We start from the raw sequence: 18401 nt of genomic DNA, 5'->3' as shown, positions 1-18401 counted from the left end.
AGGTATTGAAGATATAAAAACCTTATCCTGATGCGACCAAGGCCACCACTAGATCTAAAGGTGAAAACGTCCCCTCCTTTTCATTGATCAACAGAGACACTTGTGCCATACCACTAGAAGTAGACCCTTGATCCTTTACCTCTCCCTCTTGAAAATAGTTGCCACCTTCTATCTTGGAGTTTTGACCTACTCAGGTCCTTTTGTGTACAATCTCAAAAAATATGGCAATGGGTGTAATAGAAGCAGCAATTGAAGGGGAAGTTTTAGTAATAAACCATGTGTGCCCTACTCTGATCACAAATCTCAAAAATAATTTCCTCCCACAGGCCTTCGAAGATGAAGGCTAGAATCTAAATACAAGGACAATCCCAAAAAATATGGCCATGAATGTAATAGAAGCAGCAATTAAAGGGCAAATTTTTGTAATCAACTGTGTGCCTTACTCTGATCACAAATCTCAGAAATGATTTCCTCCAACAGGCCATTGAAGATGGAGGCTAGAATCAAAATACGAGTACCTATGCAATCTAGGGTTTCAAGCAATACTCCTTGGAATGATCCTAACATGTCCCTCACTATTCAAATAATATTTGGTTCCTAGAAGTGCAGAGATCACCCTACCAGTTGAGCCAACAGGAGGAGCTTGTGTTTTGGAGACCTTAGAGAGTCAAAAGATTCTTCCTAGGTCTACACAACAAATCCAAAAGACCCAAAATTCCAAGGAGCCCTCAAGAGGACAATCTTCATATCCAACTTATTTTCAAACGAAGCAGTAAAAAGGCCTAAAGAAGTAATTTGTACCTTACCTCTAGCAACTGAGGCCCCTTGAGAACCAACCCAATCCACAACTTTTGACATGTGGAGCTTTAGTCCACTGAAGTATCCAATCATTGCTTTCTTCTCCAATGGTTTCACATCTTCAACCAGCCCTTCGAACGGGAAGTCTGAATGGTTGTGGGATGGAGTGTTATCCTCTCCACCCAAGTTCTTTCATGTAAGTAATATGTTAACCTTATAATGAGTATATTGTTGTAATGGACAATCTCCATATCCAACTTATTTTCAAACAAAGCAGTAAAAAGGCCTGAAGGAGTAATTTGTACCTTACCTCTAGCCACTGAGGCCCTTAAGAACCAACCCAATCCACAACTTTTGACATATGGAGATTTAGTCCACTGAAGTATCCAATCAATGCTTTCACACCTTCAACCAGCTCTTAGAACAGGAAGCCTGAATGGTTGTGGGATGGAGTGTTATCCTCTCTGCCAAAGTTCTTTCGTGTAAGTAATATGCTAATCTTATAATGAGTATATTGTTGTAATGGATTTCAGCCTTGTTGTTGACCTGGTCTTGTTCCGTAAACAATCTAAAATTTATCCTAAATACCATCTTTGAATAACAGAAAATAAAATGATACAATTTCCATTCCATCATTCCATGGATGTTAAAGTAAAATGGGATCTAGAACAACCTTTTGTGATGACAGATTTGGGGCTTTTGCTTACATTGTAATACTACAGATATGACAGAAATAGTGGAGCATTTTTATCTCTTGAGTAAACCATGCAAAAGAATTGCTTAAGAAACTCAAAATGTAGATTGAAAATCATCAACAACGCCAATTGAGATGGGATTAAACTTATCAATAGATAAGGACCCAAGAAGTAGATATAAAAGTTAACAAATTGATCATTAAGACGAGTGGAGAGAATAAAATGAATAACGTTAGCTTCTGAAATAAATAAAATTTAAATGTTGCATATAAACAAAAATAAATATAAATATAAGTTAAGCTAATTAGGATAGATAAAGTCAAAATTTAATTAAATTTACTCACTTATGTTTTGGGACTTCTGCCTTCTTCTATAGTGAATAATCACCTCACATGGTGTATTTTCTCTCACCAATATTTTCATAACAACTGTATCCTAATTACGATGGCTTTGCTCCTCCTTTAGCTGCTTTATGGCTTGGCTAGCTTTTGTTTAATTGTTTAATTGTTCAATTGTTTGTGTCACTGTTGTCGTTGCTTTCATGGGCAAGGATTTTCTTGTTTTCTGTATTATGTTTAAGTTTAATGATGGATAACACTATTTCATCAGAGCATGAATTAGCTAGTAAGTTGTTGTGGATGACTATATCAGACTTGTGTCCTTTTTTAATCTCTCTCTTTAATCAAAATATATTTTTAATTTTGAAAAAAAGGAAACAACAAAACAATGCCCTCACGCAAAAGCTCCAATGCCCTGCAAATTCATTAGAATTCTAACATAATGACTACTTCCTCATTTGATTTTTAAACAATTAAATCCAAACAATAGTTCCCGTGAAATAAGAAACTTTCAGTCCTTTCTTAAAAGTAGTTAAAAAAAGATAACTTATGTAATACACTTATTTCCATAGACCAAATGACAGAAAGAAAACTGTCACGTTTCTTTTAAGAGCTTATATCATCATCAACGTGAAAAAGCTAAGACACGTGTCCTAACAAGGAGAGATTGCAAAACGGGGCCTAGCTTGTCAGTAAGGGAAAGAGTAACATCTAGCAATATCAACTCACAACAATCATCAGACTCTTAGAGGGAAAAAAAAAAAAAAAAAAGTCCCATAAGAAACTCTAAAGTAACTGTAACCATAGCAAATATTAGCACTAACCTGGATCAATTCCATCGGTGTTTGGTGAGTCAAGTGGTGCAAGGATATTCACGTGCTTAATAAGGATATTGCTGAACATTTCAACCACCAAATGCAAGTGCAACCGTCAAACCTTCTGCATAATTGGACAGCATAAAGCATTTCTGATTGTACACAGTAATTGATATGTGCACATACCTGCTGTACACTGGATGTAAGTTCCACGCAGGTGAGTTTAGGAAAGTCAGATTTGAAATTTCTATATCATTAGAGTGCTGCAATTCTACCAGGTAACCTCGTGTGTTATTCAATATATTTTGGTGGAATTTTTGCCACCAAATTGCTCCTTGCCCATCTATAGTACCATTGTCGCCTAGAAATTCATTCAAGGTAAATTAGAATCTGAAAATGATCTTAATAAATAAAGAAGCTTGTTAGGAAACAAAATTCACACCCGTTATCACAACGTCTGTGAGGTTATATCCATTTATCAAGCTGCTATATCTTGGGCCGGGTCCATCTCTGCCTCTTCCATAAGAGGGCAAGGGCGGAATCAACGGCCAATCTTCTAAATCCTGTACCATAGATCATCAAAGTTATCAGGCATGACATATATGCCAAACTGAAAAATTATAGTGGAAACATGCATATGGGACAGAGAAAACAAAAGAAGAAATAGGTGACGGTGTGCAACGCGAAAATAATTAAATAAATATAACTTACAAAATCATATGAATTCGAATATCATAAATATACACAAAGATATCTCGTGAGAATACAAGTAAGAAGACGTAGAAATGACATCAAATATCGTAAAGATATATCCATTTATATATGTACAAGAAGAACGGAAAAATATTGTGCTAAGAGAATATTATGTACCTCGCCATCGTAAAAACCCTTGGGTGTAAGGACAAGATAAAGGGTAGTATACGTATTTCATGTTTAGAGAGCAAAAAATTGTTGGGGTCACATGTTTATTGGGACAGAGATATTATTACATTTTTTAACTAGGGCTATCAGGTAGTACATCCAAACTCCCAAAAGACGACAAAATCGGTATGCCCTATAAGACATAATAGAGGCATGATCACCAATTTCTTGAATATTATATGTAGAGTCTTAAACGACAGGAGAGATGCTTCATTTGCCTCAACTGTCAACTCCCACACAAGAGCTTACAAGGTTAGTGTCTATATTTGAGCAGGACACTGACATGACCTTAGAACCTACAAATAGCATCACTTGAAAGATCCAGAGAACTTTGCAACACTTAGGAGGAATAGGCCGACACATTATTATCAAAAAATATACTTAAATATATACATATTCTATTTATTTACGTTAGTTTTGAGTCTTTTGACTAAGTTAACTTGGTTATAGCCTTGGATTTCTTGTTAAGTTTATCTCCCTTCAAGGCTTCACCCTGCAACCACAATTTCATATCTATCAGAAGGACAAACAGTTAGCATGCAACACAACCTAATCAAGTGTAATTAGTTATACTTTCGTCATATTTGGTCACTTGAGTGAGGAGATAGAGGACGACATTAAACCTTCCATGCAACTGAAACATGCATGATCAACCCCACTTGACGTTCATTGCCAATTCTCATCATTTGAAACTCGCATGGCCTAGCATGCTAATCACAAAGAATTGGTAGAGCAGACATGGTGGACAGATTACACACAAAAATAATTTGTATATTGCAATCAAAGCCAAATTACAAGCCACATAAATAGTGCTCATGAGATCCAACAAATTCCAAACAAGGAATTCTTTGTTGAAAAAATCTCTCAACAAATTCCAACAACCAACCAACCTAATCTATCAATTTACTAATGTAAGCATTATTTCCAAGTGCCCCCTTTAATGCTTATATTTACATCATTACAAAGATTATTACAAAAATGACAAATTACAATTCGCATGTCACATCTATCTCACTGGTCTTCCTTGGCACTTATCCCCACTCTGAAGTTTCCGGACAACGCTCTTTTAACTACCACAATATTCGAGCTTCCCATTCAACCTTGTTGTCGCACAGAATGTCTAGGCACCGCGACAACAGCTCAGATCGAGGGTTGTCACCCTGATCCTCAATCTCTTTGTTTAAGCTGTCTCCCAACAGCAGACTAAGGGGGGTAGACCCTATGGAAATGGATGGAAGAAAAACTAGTTGGGAACCAACCAATCTGGGAGACACAGTTGAGCGACCAAGTACTTGTTTAGATCTAGCAAGACTTTAAAGATTCGATTAGATTTAGACGATTGATACCAGTGCCTTGTGGAGTCAACTATCTTGCTAAGTAAATTTAGGACGAAGTACAGGATGGACAACTACTGCTTTAATGATTAACTATCCTATATGAAAATGCAATTCCTATGACTTAAGTGAAATGCAAGAATCTTGGTTGATTTTATTTAAATGTCTATTCTAAGTATGTCATTTGATCTTTGTTTGTATTGAACCTAAATTTTATAGTGAATGGCAAAGCGAAGTCAAGGTGAAGCACACGAGGGTGTGATTAACGATCCCTCTCCTTGAAATCTAACATACCCGGTGCCTCCGGCGATACAGAGGCTGTGGCCCTGACGACTGCAAGATCACCATTTTAGACACTAAAAAAACTAGACTTCTCAAGAGAAGACGAAGGTGTTCTTATCTTTCATTCAACCAAGCTTATGCTTGTAGGTCGATTATTAAATGCAAGACTATCTTAAAATGCAGAATGCAAGGAGGAATTAGAAGATGAGTGAGTAATCTTGAATTAAGGTTGTTTAATGTTTAAGTACTTAATGTTGATTATCCTTATGACAAAAGTACTTAATAAATGAAGAGACAACCCTATACAAGACAAAGTGCCAAATTTCCAAGGGCCAATAAGATATAAAAGATGCCCACAATACAATTGCTCAAGTAAATGATCACAAAATGTAAGCTCTTAAAGTAAGATCACTAATATGCCCAAAGTTCACAATAACCATAAACCAATAATGACATTAATGGTAAGAGAGAGAACTAGAGCATTTACTCACGATGTTATTATTAACCAATGACAATTTGATTCCTCAATGCCAATTATTTAGGAGATATTCAATTGAAACATGAGATGCAATTATATCGATGGGTCTTCAAGTTAGGAACATTCAGATCTCAAGTGCCAGTGTAAATTTATCATTCACAAACAGATATAAGTGATGAAATCATACCAAGGCTCCTATACCAACATAGAATATCAATATCCAATGAGTAATAGGATGACAGTGAGTTACTATGCATACAATTTAGATATTGAACTTAAATTTCAATGCCAAAAAACATACCATAACTTTGCTGCTGCAAACATTCACTTTCACAATGAACTTAAAAGTGCTTTAAATTTCAGAGATTATATTATGACAACAGTAAATTCTCGGTGAGTTTAAGATGTCAAGCAATTGCTAAATCAGCAAGCAAAAAATGTCAAAACAGTGTTGAACTAATTAGCCTTTTCAACATACCCAAGAAGATGCAATTTCAGATTATGAAAATTATAGGACAGCAAACATTAAAATATCAGTCCCTAGAATTTGCTTCAGCCTTACTAGTGATGAAAACAGTGATTAAAATGACTGGAACAGCAGTAGATCAAATTTATTTTCAGCGCTTTAAACTTCAGAAATGCATTCAGGACAGCAGTAAGTTACTAATGCATTTTAGATGCCAAATTGCGTTAGTTTTTGTAGCGTCAGTTGTGCTCTAGCCACGAAATTTGGTGGAGAGGCTAGAATACATGTATTCTCCAAAACCCAGAAATTGTTTCTGGAAATTCCACCTAGAGACGACTTAATTAAAATAATTCATCTTTTGTTAATGATTCCTAAGTCTAAACTTCGGAAATCTGATTAATTAAAGGGTATTAATTAAGTCTGGTAAGAATCTTCTAGAAGAAGACATGGATCGAGTTCTAGTTAATCTTAGTCATCGATTATGCTTTAATCTTGGCCATTGATGTCTCAACGAAATATTATACGAAGAAATTCGATGGCGGTTGGAGAACACACTTGAGACACCAGAGATTCGATTTTGTTGGGAAATCAATCTCTAGAGTAGCAGCATTCAGTTGTCGGAGGTGATTCAATGAGATCGAAGCAGTGAGAGAGGGGCAGGGATAGTAAGGCTAGAGGGAGATTTTCCAGGGTGAGTGCATAGCAGAGAGGCAATGAGTGCCACAGAGAGGCAGCACAGAGCAGAGAAGCAGCGCAGTGCTTCAGAGGGGAATCTGTATTTTGCTGGGGAGACGCAGTGATTCAGTGCCAGAAGTTGAAGTGGGAGCCCGAAGGCCAGGAGAATCGATCTTCTAGACAGCAGTTGATCAGTTAGCAGAAGAGACACTGGTCCAAGTTGTGGGACGCAGCACTGCGTAACATGACGCACGGACTACGCAAAGGTAGCAGAGAGCAGCGCATCTTGAGCCAAGGTCAGTGCCGGATCACCAGTGGGAGTGAGATTTTTCTCACTAGACTTTTTGTCTGTCATTTCTCCGTATGGATTGCTAGATTTGGGCATCCATAGTTTTCTACTCAGATTTACTACTACATAATAATAATACCCTCAGCTACTACACTGGTTTTCCCAAGTTGGGTTTTTCCGGGGACATTGGTCCAAAAATAACTGTGTATTTGTGTGTGTGTGCATCTATTCTTCCAGCATTATTTTTCTTCCGCAGTATTGTATTTGTGAAGGTTGCAGTGTATTAGTTTCGATATTTACCGTAGGATGTAGTAAATAATTTGTTCAGTTCATTTAACAAATAAAAGAAACTTAATCAGTTGTTGCAGTAGGATTCTGGATTTCGGAATTTTCACATGGTATCAGAGCACACAAATCGTAAGCCGGAGAGCTCAATAGCAGAAGGAAAGAGGAATTTCGAAGCTCTGCGTAGGTAGCAGTTCAAAACCCTCAGAGGCAACGCAATTCCTTGGCCAGGAGGGTCAGTTTTTGAGGAAAGTTTATTTCTCTGAGAGAGTCGACAGAGAATAAAATTTCCAGATCAAAGATTACCAGAGGCAGAGGGAGCAACAACATTTTCCTTGCAGAGCAAATCTTCAGCTAGGACGCAGTTATTTTGCAACAATTTGCTAGTGCAAAATAGCGTCGGGAGGAAGAAGGAACACACACTGAAGGGATTCTTTTCTCAGGGAACTTCTAGCCTAGAAATTCGATTTTTCCCACTAGAGCAGCAGTAGCTGTAAGTAGATTTGCCCACTCCAACAAGAAGTGCGTAGAGCCAGTCAACAGTTGTGCAGAGGAGAAGAGGAGGAATTCGACTTTTTGAGGAGACGACATAAGCAGGGCTGAGAGATCAGCATCGGTTGGAGGGAGCCTCCAACTATGTGATCTGGAAGGCAAGAATTTCCTGTCTCCTAGATGAATACGATCTCAAAACTTACATCAATAGCGTGGTAGTTGTACCTGTAGATGCAGATCCACTAAAGGCCTACAAGAAGGAGATGACGAAAGCGAAGACACTGATTCTTGATGGGGTTTGAGATCACGTAATGTCTCTGAGCAACAGAAGATGTATCCTGAGGAGAAGTTGAGATGCACAAGGATGCAAAAAGGGGAGCGCATAGACCCCTTCTTCACTAGGCTTCAGGATATCCGAGACCAGCTATTTGCAATAGGGTCAGCGCCCTAGCTTACAGAATTGGTGCAGTTAGCTCTAAACAGCGTTTCCAAAGAATGGCAAGTCTTCGTCCAGAGTATTCTGGACAGAGAAAAGTTGCCAGATTGGGATCGAATGTGAGCTGATCTGCAACAGGAGGAGATGAGATGAGATTTGGTGAAGAGCGCCATCAGTGGCACCAGCGTGGTAGTTGTACCTGCAGATGCAGATCTGCTAAAGGCCTACAAGAAGGAGATGACAAAAGCGAAGAGACTAATTCTTGATGGGGTACGAGATCACGTAGTGTCTCACATAGCTGGCAAAGATAATGCCCGACAAGATGTGGGAGGCACTTGCTACGCTATATGAGGGATCTTACGAGCGGAAGATGTATCCTGAGGAGAAGTTGAGATGCACAAGGATGCAAAAAGGGAATTGCATAGACCCCTTCCTCACTAGGCTTCAGGATATCTGAGACCAACTATTTGCAGTAGGGTCAACGCCCCAACCTACAGAATTGGTGCGGTTAGCTCTAAATAACGTTTCCGAAGAATGGCAAGTCTTCGTCTAGAGTATTTTGGGCAAAGAAAAGTTTCCAGATTGGTTTCGAATGTGGGCTGATCTACAGCAGGAGGAGATGAGATGAGATTTGGTGAAGAGCACCAGCATCAGCAGTGGGACGAAGCAAGTGAAGGAAGAAGAAATTGTGGCCCTCGCATCAAGGGGGCAGCGGGAGCAATGCAGGAGGAGATGAGATGAGATTTGGTGAAGAGCACCATCAGTGGCACCAGCAGCGGCAGTGGGACGAAGTAAGTGAAGGAAGAAGAAAATGTGGCCCTCGCATCAAGGGGGCAACAGGAGCAACGCAGGAGGAAGGACATTTCCAATATCAAATGCTTCAGATGTAGTGAATTTGGCCACTACAACACTCAATGTCCTCTCAGAAAGAAGGACAAGGAGGAGAAGCAGGATCCGCAGGTTGCACCCACAGAGATGGACAAGTTGTCCTCCAGATTGGAGGAAGTGTTTGCCATGATCACCGATATACCTCCAAGAGTGAGGTGGGGTGATTTGGAGTTGTAGCCCTAGAGAGCTACAAGATGCGCAAGATTCTTGAGGAGGTCCACCTCATGAATCAATACCTTACTACGAGAGCCCATAACATGCAGTAGCAGGATGGATGAGTGGCAGTTGGTGCAGTCAGGTGCCAAAGTGACAAATGCAGTAGCTAGTAGCGGTCTGAGACTGAGCAGCACAGAGCAGAGTTGGCAGCAGTGCAATTGGCACAGTGCAGAGTCAGCAGCAGCGCACAGTGACAGCGCAGAGTCTAGCAGCAGTCAAGACTTGGGTGACAAATGCATCATACTGACCATAGTTGGTTCAGTGTGTTGGATATTTCTCAGCAGCAGATGTTGCAGTGGCAGCGGCAACAGATGAGAGGGAGTTGTAGTGCAAATGCAGTCGCTGGCAGCAGTACAGCAGGGTCAACAGCAGCACAGATGCAGCGCATATCAGAGTTGCGTAGTAGTTGGTGGGCAGCGGTAGCAGTCAGACATCAGCAGCGTGACAGGAGATGGTGCAGAGACAGGGTGTTGCTTCAGTGGGTTGAAGCGCTAGAACACATTCCTCGCTAAGAGGGAGTGTTAGTTTTTGTAGCATCCGATGTGCTTTAGCCACGAAATTTAGTGGAGAGGCTAGAATACATGTATTCTCCAAAACCCATAAATCGTTACAGGAAATTCCACTAGAGACGACTTAATTAAAATAATTAATCTTTTTTTATGGTTCTTAAGTCTAAACTTAGGAAATATGATTAATTAAAGGGTATTAATTAAGTCATGGTGAGAATCTTCTATAAGAAGACATGGATCGAGTTCTAGTTAATCTTAGCCATCGATTATGTTTTAATCTTGGTCGTTGATGTCTCAACGAGAAATTATAAGAAGAAATTTGATGGGGGTTGGAGAACACACTTGAGACACCAGAAATTCGATCTTGCTGAGAAATCGATCTCCAGAGTAGCAACATTCAGTTGTCGGAGGTGATTCAGTGAGATCGAAGCAATGAGAGAGGGGTAGGGATAGTAAGGTCGGAGAAATATCTTCCAATCCGATGAGTGCATAGCAGAGAGGTAGTGCAGTGCTTCAGAGGATAATATGTGTTTTGCTAGGGAGAAGCAGCGATTCAGTGCTAGAAGTCGGAGTGGGAGCCCAGAGGCCAAGAGAATTGATCTTCCAGACAAAAGTTGATTAGTTAGTGAGAGAGACGTCGGTCCGAGTTGTGGGACGCAACAGTGTGTAGGCTGACGCAAGGACTACGCAGAGGTAGCAGAGAGTAGCTCATCCTAAGCCAAGGTTAGTGTCAGATCGCCAGTGGGAGTGAGATTTTTCTCACTAGACTTTATGTCAGTCATTTCTCTGTATGGATTGCTAGATTTGAGCATCCATAGTTTTGTACTCAAATTTACTACTACATAATAATAAAACCCTCGGTTGTTGCACTGGTTTTCCCAAGTTGGGTTTTTCCAGGGAAATTGGTCCAAAAATAATTGTGTATTTGTGTCTGCATCTCTATTCTTCGAGCATTATTTTTCTTCCGCAGTATTGTACTTGTGAAGGCTGCAATGTATTAGTTTCGATATTTACCGTAGGATGCAGTAAATAATTTGTTTAGTTCATTTAACAAATAGAAGAAACTTAATCAGTTGCTGCAGTAGGATTCTGAATTTCGGAATTTTCACACGTTGATGCTCAATCAATCAAAGAAATTATCTTCTCAACTAATGATGCAACCAAGTGTTATGATCAGGCCTTAAAGCATTTTTAGACAGTGAATCAGACTTGTAGTTAATCCGAATTGTTAATGTCATTATTTTCAATGCTTTTTATGATGAGATAGAGAGGTTTAGAGATAGAACCTGGAGGCCCTAGGCCTTGGAAGCAATTTGCCCAACCAAATCAGTGATGAGAAAACTCACACCTTGACTGAAAATCCACTGCAAATTTTGTTAATGCACCCACTCAAGGAATGCCTTCTCACCCACAGTTCAGATCTGAAACCCAAATTCCTTCTCAAACTCAAAAAATATTTTCAAATTTGTGTCACAGTGATTAGGATGGATTAAAATTTATGTTTCAAGGCCAAAAGGCCATGTCACATGAAAAGAGATTGGTGTTGCGTTTAGGGGCTTAAGGAATGGACAGAGATGCAGATTAGAGGGAGGCTGCTACAGCAGCGTGGGAGAAAAGGAGGCAGCAAGGGAGAAGGGAAAGATAGGGCAATGGCAACAAGGAATGAGGTTGTGAGGGAAGAGAAAGCGTGGAGGGAAGAGGGGCCACAAGCAGGAAGAAGGGGTTGCGTGGAGGGATAAGGCCTAAGGCCTTGAGGGAGAAGATGACGTGGATAAAGGAGGGGGCAGTAACAACAAATAAGCAGTTGCGGTAACCTAGAAAGAGCAGCGAATGGGCTACGAGAATGGAGGAAAATGGTGGCCCTAGGGGCTCGCATTAGGCCTTTAGGACCCTTAAAAATAATTAAAATTTGCCCAAAAATTTTAATTTTCAAACTGATGTATTTCTGCTTTGAATTTGCTCTCAGAATTCACTATGAAATCCTTAGATCTAAATCTTCAAATGAATGATTTCATCATTTAATCCCTACACACAAAATTTTGAGGCTAGATCTGCCTCAAAAACCACAAAATTTCCTTGACAATCTTCAGATCTGTGTCTGCACAAAGCAAAAAATAAAAACCCAAGTTTGAATGCTTCATTGAAAGATCTAATCATTTTCTAACCCTGCAAACAAATTTTGAGCCCAGATCTTGCCCTCCAGGGTCCAGATCTAGCTCAGATGTGAAGATCTCCTTGGCTGATTTCTCAGATCTATTCCTGCACAAGTGAAAAGAGAAAATCCCCAAAACCCACTATATACAAAAATAGAGAAAGTTTCAAAAACCCAAGTGTTAAAATTCAAAATTATGTTACAAATCTTCATATCTACACAAGTAAGTTAAAGATCTATATAAATAATTTACAAATCTATCAGATCTGAAAAGTATGAGTCCAACTCCGCTCTCAGACTTGTAGATCTAAGGCTCTTTCTAGCCAGATCTAGCTATTTAGCACAATTTTTTAAGAGATAAATAATTTTAAAAGAGGTACTAGCCTAGAAAACACTGCAAGAGAAGTTTCGTTAGATAAATCCTGGGGTTTGAATCAAGCAGGCCCTTCAGATCTTATTCCTTGGAAGTCGACTGGTACAACCGAGGACTTCCCTAAACACCCAATTTTTAAAGTACGAATGATTTTTGCAATGGATCAAATTGTCAGATCGATAGAGATATAAAATAACAATATAATATTCAAGAATTAGAGATACCTGCTAATACAATCAAATTAAAATTACTACCTTAGATCCAATAAACTAAGCAAAATACATGTGCAATAGATTATTCTACGAAAGCTATAAATCGACAATTTATATTTAATATTCAGCAGAACATTAAAAACAATATTACCGTAAGACACAGAAAAATAACACCACCATCAATTAAAACCCCAAAGACTTTTGCGTTATATTATTCCAAAAATATTACAAGAGAGCTTCATGAGCTAGTACACGATCTAAAAAATCAGATGATTTGAATGACAACTGACCTTTAATTTATAGATTAATTCTCCAACGGCTAGTTGACTTGATCCCCGTCAAAGTAATCTCGGTCGTTGAAAATGATTTTATTATCTTTTAATCTCCTCCATCAATTTTATTTTTTGAGGAAAATTCATTTAATTCAATTTTAATCAACTCAAAATTAATTATTTTGAGTTGATTTCTTCAAAAAATTGACTTTGACATAACTACTAAGGCCTAAGGGTCCAAAATCTCTTGAAATTTTCAATATTCCCTTGGTCGGGGACCTCTAAAAATTAATTTCTCTAAGACCCACGATTTTTTTAATTTGGAGAATTAATTTTTCCTAGGACTTAAAATTAATAGAATTTCTTGCTTAGGATTTTAATTTATTTTTGCCAGAAAATTTAGATAATTGACTCATGAGGGGATTAATAATTTTTCCAACCCTCAAATATTTTAGCCATGGTGTCTAAATATGAGGGACCATGCACTAAAATATTTTTTACATTAAGGGGGAACACCCATTCGTTATAGACCCTCATTTATTTTACCCCCATTCTACGACTCAAATATGATCTAGTAGACCAAATGATTTGTAATAAAATAATTTAGCCAATTAGCTAAAATTATTCCCAAATCACTTTACAAAAGACTCGACTAAGACACTAAAACTTAAATAAGATCTTGACGACAAAATCCACCCTAGCTTTCGGGTGAGGTTGGAGGGAAAAACTCTATCGATCATTCGTGTTTAGAAACACACATGAATCGGTGAGACGAAAAACCTCCTAGGGTAGAAATCGTCACCAAAAAGGTAGCCTTACCTAGGTTATTACATACACAGATGGTATTATTAGGATCATTTACATTATAAACATGCAAAATGAGTTTGCAACTTCTGCAAAATGATGATTGCTGATGATGATGAAATCTAAATGATCTCACTGCTCGATCATGATGGAATCTTCTTGCCAAAATGTACACTACAATAAGGTAGTTGACACGGAGTGGTCAACAAACTCATTTAAGATATAATTGCCTCTAACCATCTTTGATGAACTTTGTAAAATTGACGCTTCTCGATCTCCCGAAGGACAATCTCGATACTGGATTGTATCCAGCAGTCAATTATACAACTGACCTTTCTACACACATGGATCTCATAACAAAAGTTGTAATTGATGCTCTTGAACCCCGAAGCACAACAAGATCCATCAGTATATAACAGATTCACACAATTAATTTAGCGATACATTCTCTCTACACCGAAGAACAAAGAGAACCACTAATTTAATTATGTTAGTCTGTTGATTAATTGGTTCTATACTTCTTACAAGTAGACTAAAAAACAATGAAACAACCACCTCATAACTACAAGACCAATAACTACTCTCCTTTAAGCCAATCAACTACAACAAGTTAGAGAAACTTCCTTGTCGTCGTTTGATTTTCTATGATTGTTAACGCCAACTGTAGTCATGGACACACGGTTTATAAAAAAAACATGATTCCCTGTAGCGATCCTCCTTGGCTGAATCGATTCCATCGATGATAAGGGCTACACTCTTCAATTTGGGATCTGGTGAAATATACATCATCACAAAAGCTAAATTCTGAAATTATTACAAGATTGACTTGACCATGCACACTGCAATATGACATTATGACCTTGTTTATTCCAAGACAAAGTCAAATAGAGCTATAAAAGACCATTATCCAGTTTCTTCACTTAGTCATCCATCCAGGCAGATTGTGGGATTTTCCTTAGCGTTGCCGAGATATGCATGAACTATGCCTTAGTATCGCAGTTCATTCCGGACATTGGGTTTGAGTCAATAAAAAAACACAAAACAGATCCTCGTTGAACTGACAGGTGGGATGTTGGCACCTCTGTCTCGCGCGGGCAACCATATAAATACTTGGAGGGCTTAATCCTGCATGAATCTGAGGCAAGCTATCGCTGGTTCCGTTGTTCTGAATAAAGAAAATCTCTCGTCCATTTCTATAAGAAAAAGTGTATCGAATATTACGGTCTGGGCGAAGCCATGGCGGGGATTGCAAAAATTCCAAATGATTCCAAAACAGAGGTTGATTACATCGGGCCTGTAGTGATAAAAAAACTCAGGAAAAGGACAAGGCAGAGGACTATACACTACCGAGTTTGTGGAAGCCGAAACGGTGTTACTAGAGAACAAAAGATTTATAAAAAAAGTTGCCTCTATTGCTGTATCAAGATCACTAGAGCCGATAAGCTAAAGGACAACCTGAATTTTGCTAGTTGTTGCAAGTTGCAACTATCCGCTTATTTGAGCCGTTGTACGTAACTAGATTTTGTAGTGCACAAATGGAAACTGACTCGGGCAGCTTGTTGACGGACCCATTGGATTCTTGTCTTAAGCCACAGAGAGGCGATAATCTACTGATGCACAAAAATGGGCCGAGACGGATTCGATCATCAGACATCACTTGACCGAACACTAGATCGATAGAGATGAGGTGAAGATTAATTCTTTTTTAAGAGACTTTTCCGGCATCTCTTTGTTCACAACAATGAATTCTACCAAATCGATGTGCCCGTCGCCTTTGAAGTTGATCGCGTGTAATCCAGTATTGAAGAAAGGGCGAACTGTCGATTCCATCGTACACAACAGGAAAGAGAAAATGGGGCTGATATTGCCGCTATCGGCAAGCTGATCAAGAATTCAAACCAAACACTCAAGCACATGGAGAAATAGACCTTACACAAACACTTGAACTTTAGGTAGACAAAAACAGGACAACCTCACATGCAATCCTATTTATTTATAGAGATGTTGACGGTGATGGACCCGCCAACATTCAAGGGATCTCCCCGGTAAAAAGTCCCAACTAGACCTCAAACCGTTTGGAGTAGGAGTCCCAGCAGTGGGTGGTAATGTAGTGTCTTGACTGCGGTACCGCGCAGAGGTAAGTATAATGACTTTGGTCAGAAGCAAGTGTGTAACCTTGCAACGAGTCAAATGAGATGCATGGGAGTTCTAACACACAGAGGAGAAAAGGAAGTGTGTCCCTTAGAATCCTGTAATAGTACACAGCCTAAAAGGAACACACGAGCGGAATGACATCATGAGATGGAAGCGGAATAGTCCACAAACCAAAGTGACAGGTTAATCCAACAACACGCCTTCAACAAGATTCATACAATTGCATACAAAATAGTTCATAAGCAAATGCGTAAGTTAAACAACATACATTGCTAAAGTAACCAAAATAGTCGAACTACAATAACAACATATGCATGAAAATGTGTTGGCTCAGTTATATTATTATTAAGTGAAAGTTCCATCCATACATACACCATTGACAACCACTAGCCCTAATAGTGGAACATTACAGTCAACACCGCCTGCTCCTCCAAAGAAGTGTACTCGCTCTACACTGTGGAGAAGCCAAGGCTCGTCACAATACTCCCAAGCCTTCTCTAAGCCTAAGCCTAACCAAAAGCTTGGCTCCCAAAAGCCTGTTCTATGAGTTATGAGGTTTTATTTATAACAAGGGTGGGGTGACCCTTGACATTCCCCTTTGACTCTTTGACTACCCTCATGACTCTTAAACTCCTTTACAGATAAATCTTTACATTACATAGTGACTGTTCACATTCCACTAATGACGCTTGGAATTTCACTTACAACATATTTACAAATAATATACATTTTCCACATGCACCCATGTAAGACAAAATAGGCTAGAGACAACCTAACAAGGCAAAACACTATGACTCTGAAGTTTGGGGAAAGACCAACTCAGAAACCTCCACTTGGTGCTTTTCGGTCACATGCCAAGGTTGGTACTGCATGATGGCATCCCCAAACTGTCTGATGTTGTCTTCCTGAAGGCAGACTCTTGCCTCCATGGCATCAGGGTGCATGGTCTCGAAACCTATATCCAACTCATTCTGAAGCATGAGCAGCATGAAGTTGACCTTGACCGGACCACTGATGTACTTCTGCATGTTGTGTGCGTTCAGTGCCAAGTCAATCCTGGTCGCCTCTCGCCTAAGTTGCTCCATGTACTCATTGATCTCTAGTCAGACTTGGTTCTTATGTTTAGCTTCGCTTAGGGAACCGATTGACGGGATCCTGTGCGTTCTCACCATGACATCCAAGCTCTTGTACAACCATGCATATGAAGCCTGTGGTGGTCTTAAGTGTTGATACTACAACAAGTATCACTTTCCTCATCTCTACCATTGCGGAAACTGCGCTCTGCTCTCGAGATTGTGTTGCCTCTTGCCTGGATGCCTGTAAGTTCTTTGTCAGTGGTTCACTCTCGGCCAACAAGTACTTGACGTTGGAGCTTGTTGCTCCGGCATAAGCCAAGGTGGCTTCGGCAAGGGTGGTTGGATGCTTCCTAGTGTCTGGCACTATAACCCTTTCCTTCATGAATGCAGGTGATGCATGATCATCTGGAAAGTGCTTCCTTTGTGCCTGCACGATCTTCTTCTACAACTCGTAAAATGACATATTGTACACATCCATGACCGGATCATCATCAAGGAGAACAACATCTCCTTGCTCGCTTGGGACTGGTTCTAACACTGGAGGTGGCGGAGACTGAGAGGTGACCTCGGGTGCTCTTGGCATGAGGTCAGTGTCTTCATTCTGTGGATCCTACTCTAACTCCATGCCTGTCTGCTTAATCAACTGCTCAAATTGTTGAGCCATTTACTGATCTTGCATCTGTTCACTATCTACCTCAATTGTTGGTTGTTCTGACTCCTCAACCTGTATGGGCATTTTTTGCTCTGTCATTACGCCTTGCCTTTCTTCTTCCTCCTGTTTCTGCTTTTTTTCTCTTTCTCTTTTTCTCAGCTCTTGTTCCTCCTTCAGATTCTTCTTCGTCTCTTGCAACTTCAGTTATGCTACCTGCAAGCTCTGCTTTTCCTCTTCTTCCGCTCTGTTGTCGGTGTCCTATGCTTCCTTTTGCTTCTGCTGCCAAAGTTGCCTACATGAAGATTGAATGCACTTTTACTCTGCATCTTTGTTCTCCCTATATTATGTTAGCAAATTCCTCTTTCCGTGATCTTGTACTGAATTGCTACCTTCCGTTATTGTTGTTATACTTGCTGCCATGTTAGTGTCGACTCCTTTTCTATGGACAGTTGAGTGTCTGCATATATTGGCAAGTTAACTGGCACTTGCTCAACTGCTTCCCCAATACTGCTTCTAGTGGTCTCTCTTGAAGCAGCCCTCTTTGGTGCCATGGTACAATGACTGCTGGAGAGAAGTGCTTCACGAATGTGGTACCTGTGGGATAGAAAGGACACTCATGGCAAGCAAACATTAGCTCTTACAAATCTAACTTCACAGCATGATCAAGTAGCAATCAGGGCATCTAATGGGAGGGATTGCGCAATTTTAACCAACAAGGGTGACTGACTAACTATAGGAACTGCTCACTGTGCAGTCCTAGCAATCAGTGTGAAAGCTTGATGACTGGAA

The 18401-nt window shown here is 39.6% G+C and overlaps 1 protein-coding gene across 1 annotated transcript in view; it reads right to left on the bottom strand.

The window, feature by feature from the left end:
• LOC149150065 (putative polygalacturonase) overlaps positions 1-18401 on the bottom strand; it is a 147310-nt gene that overhangs the window by 80181 nt on the left and 48728 nt on the right. Inside the window, exons 3-5 of the mRNA XM_089439149.1 lie at positions 3089-3209; positions 2833-3007; positions 2656-2726 (exon numbers count right to left, since the gene is read on the bottom strand). Of these exons, the coding sequence (XP_089295275.1) occupies positions 2656-2726; positions 2833-3007; positions 3089-3209 (367 nt within the window). The remainder of the gene's footprint in view (positions 1-2655; positions 2727-2832; positions 3008-3088; positions 3210-18401) is intronic.

Source organism: Pinus tabuliformis, chromosome 9 (assembly GCF_031772625.1).
Source record: "Pinus tabuliformis cultivar Carrire ecotype Pingquan chromosome 9, CPIR1, whole genome shotgun sequence".
In the NCBI taxonomy this organism is placed as follows: domain Eukaryota; kingdom Viridiplantae; phylum Streptophyta; class Pinopsida; order Pinales; family Pinaceae; genus Pinus; species Pinus tabuliformis.
The sequence above is the reverse complement of the archived record's forward strand: the minus strand, read 5'-3'. Positions and strand labels throughout refer to the sequence as shown.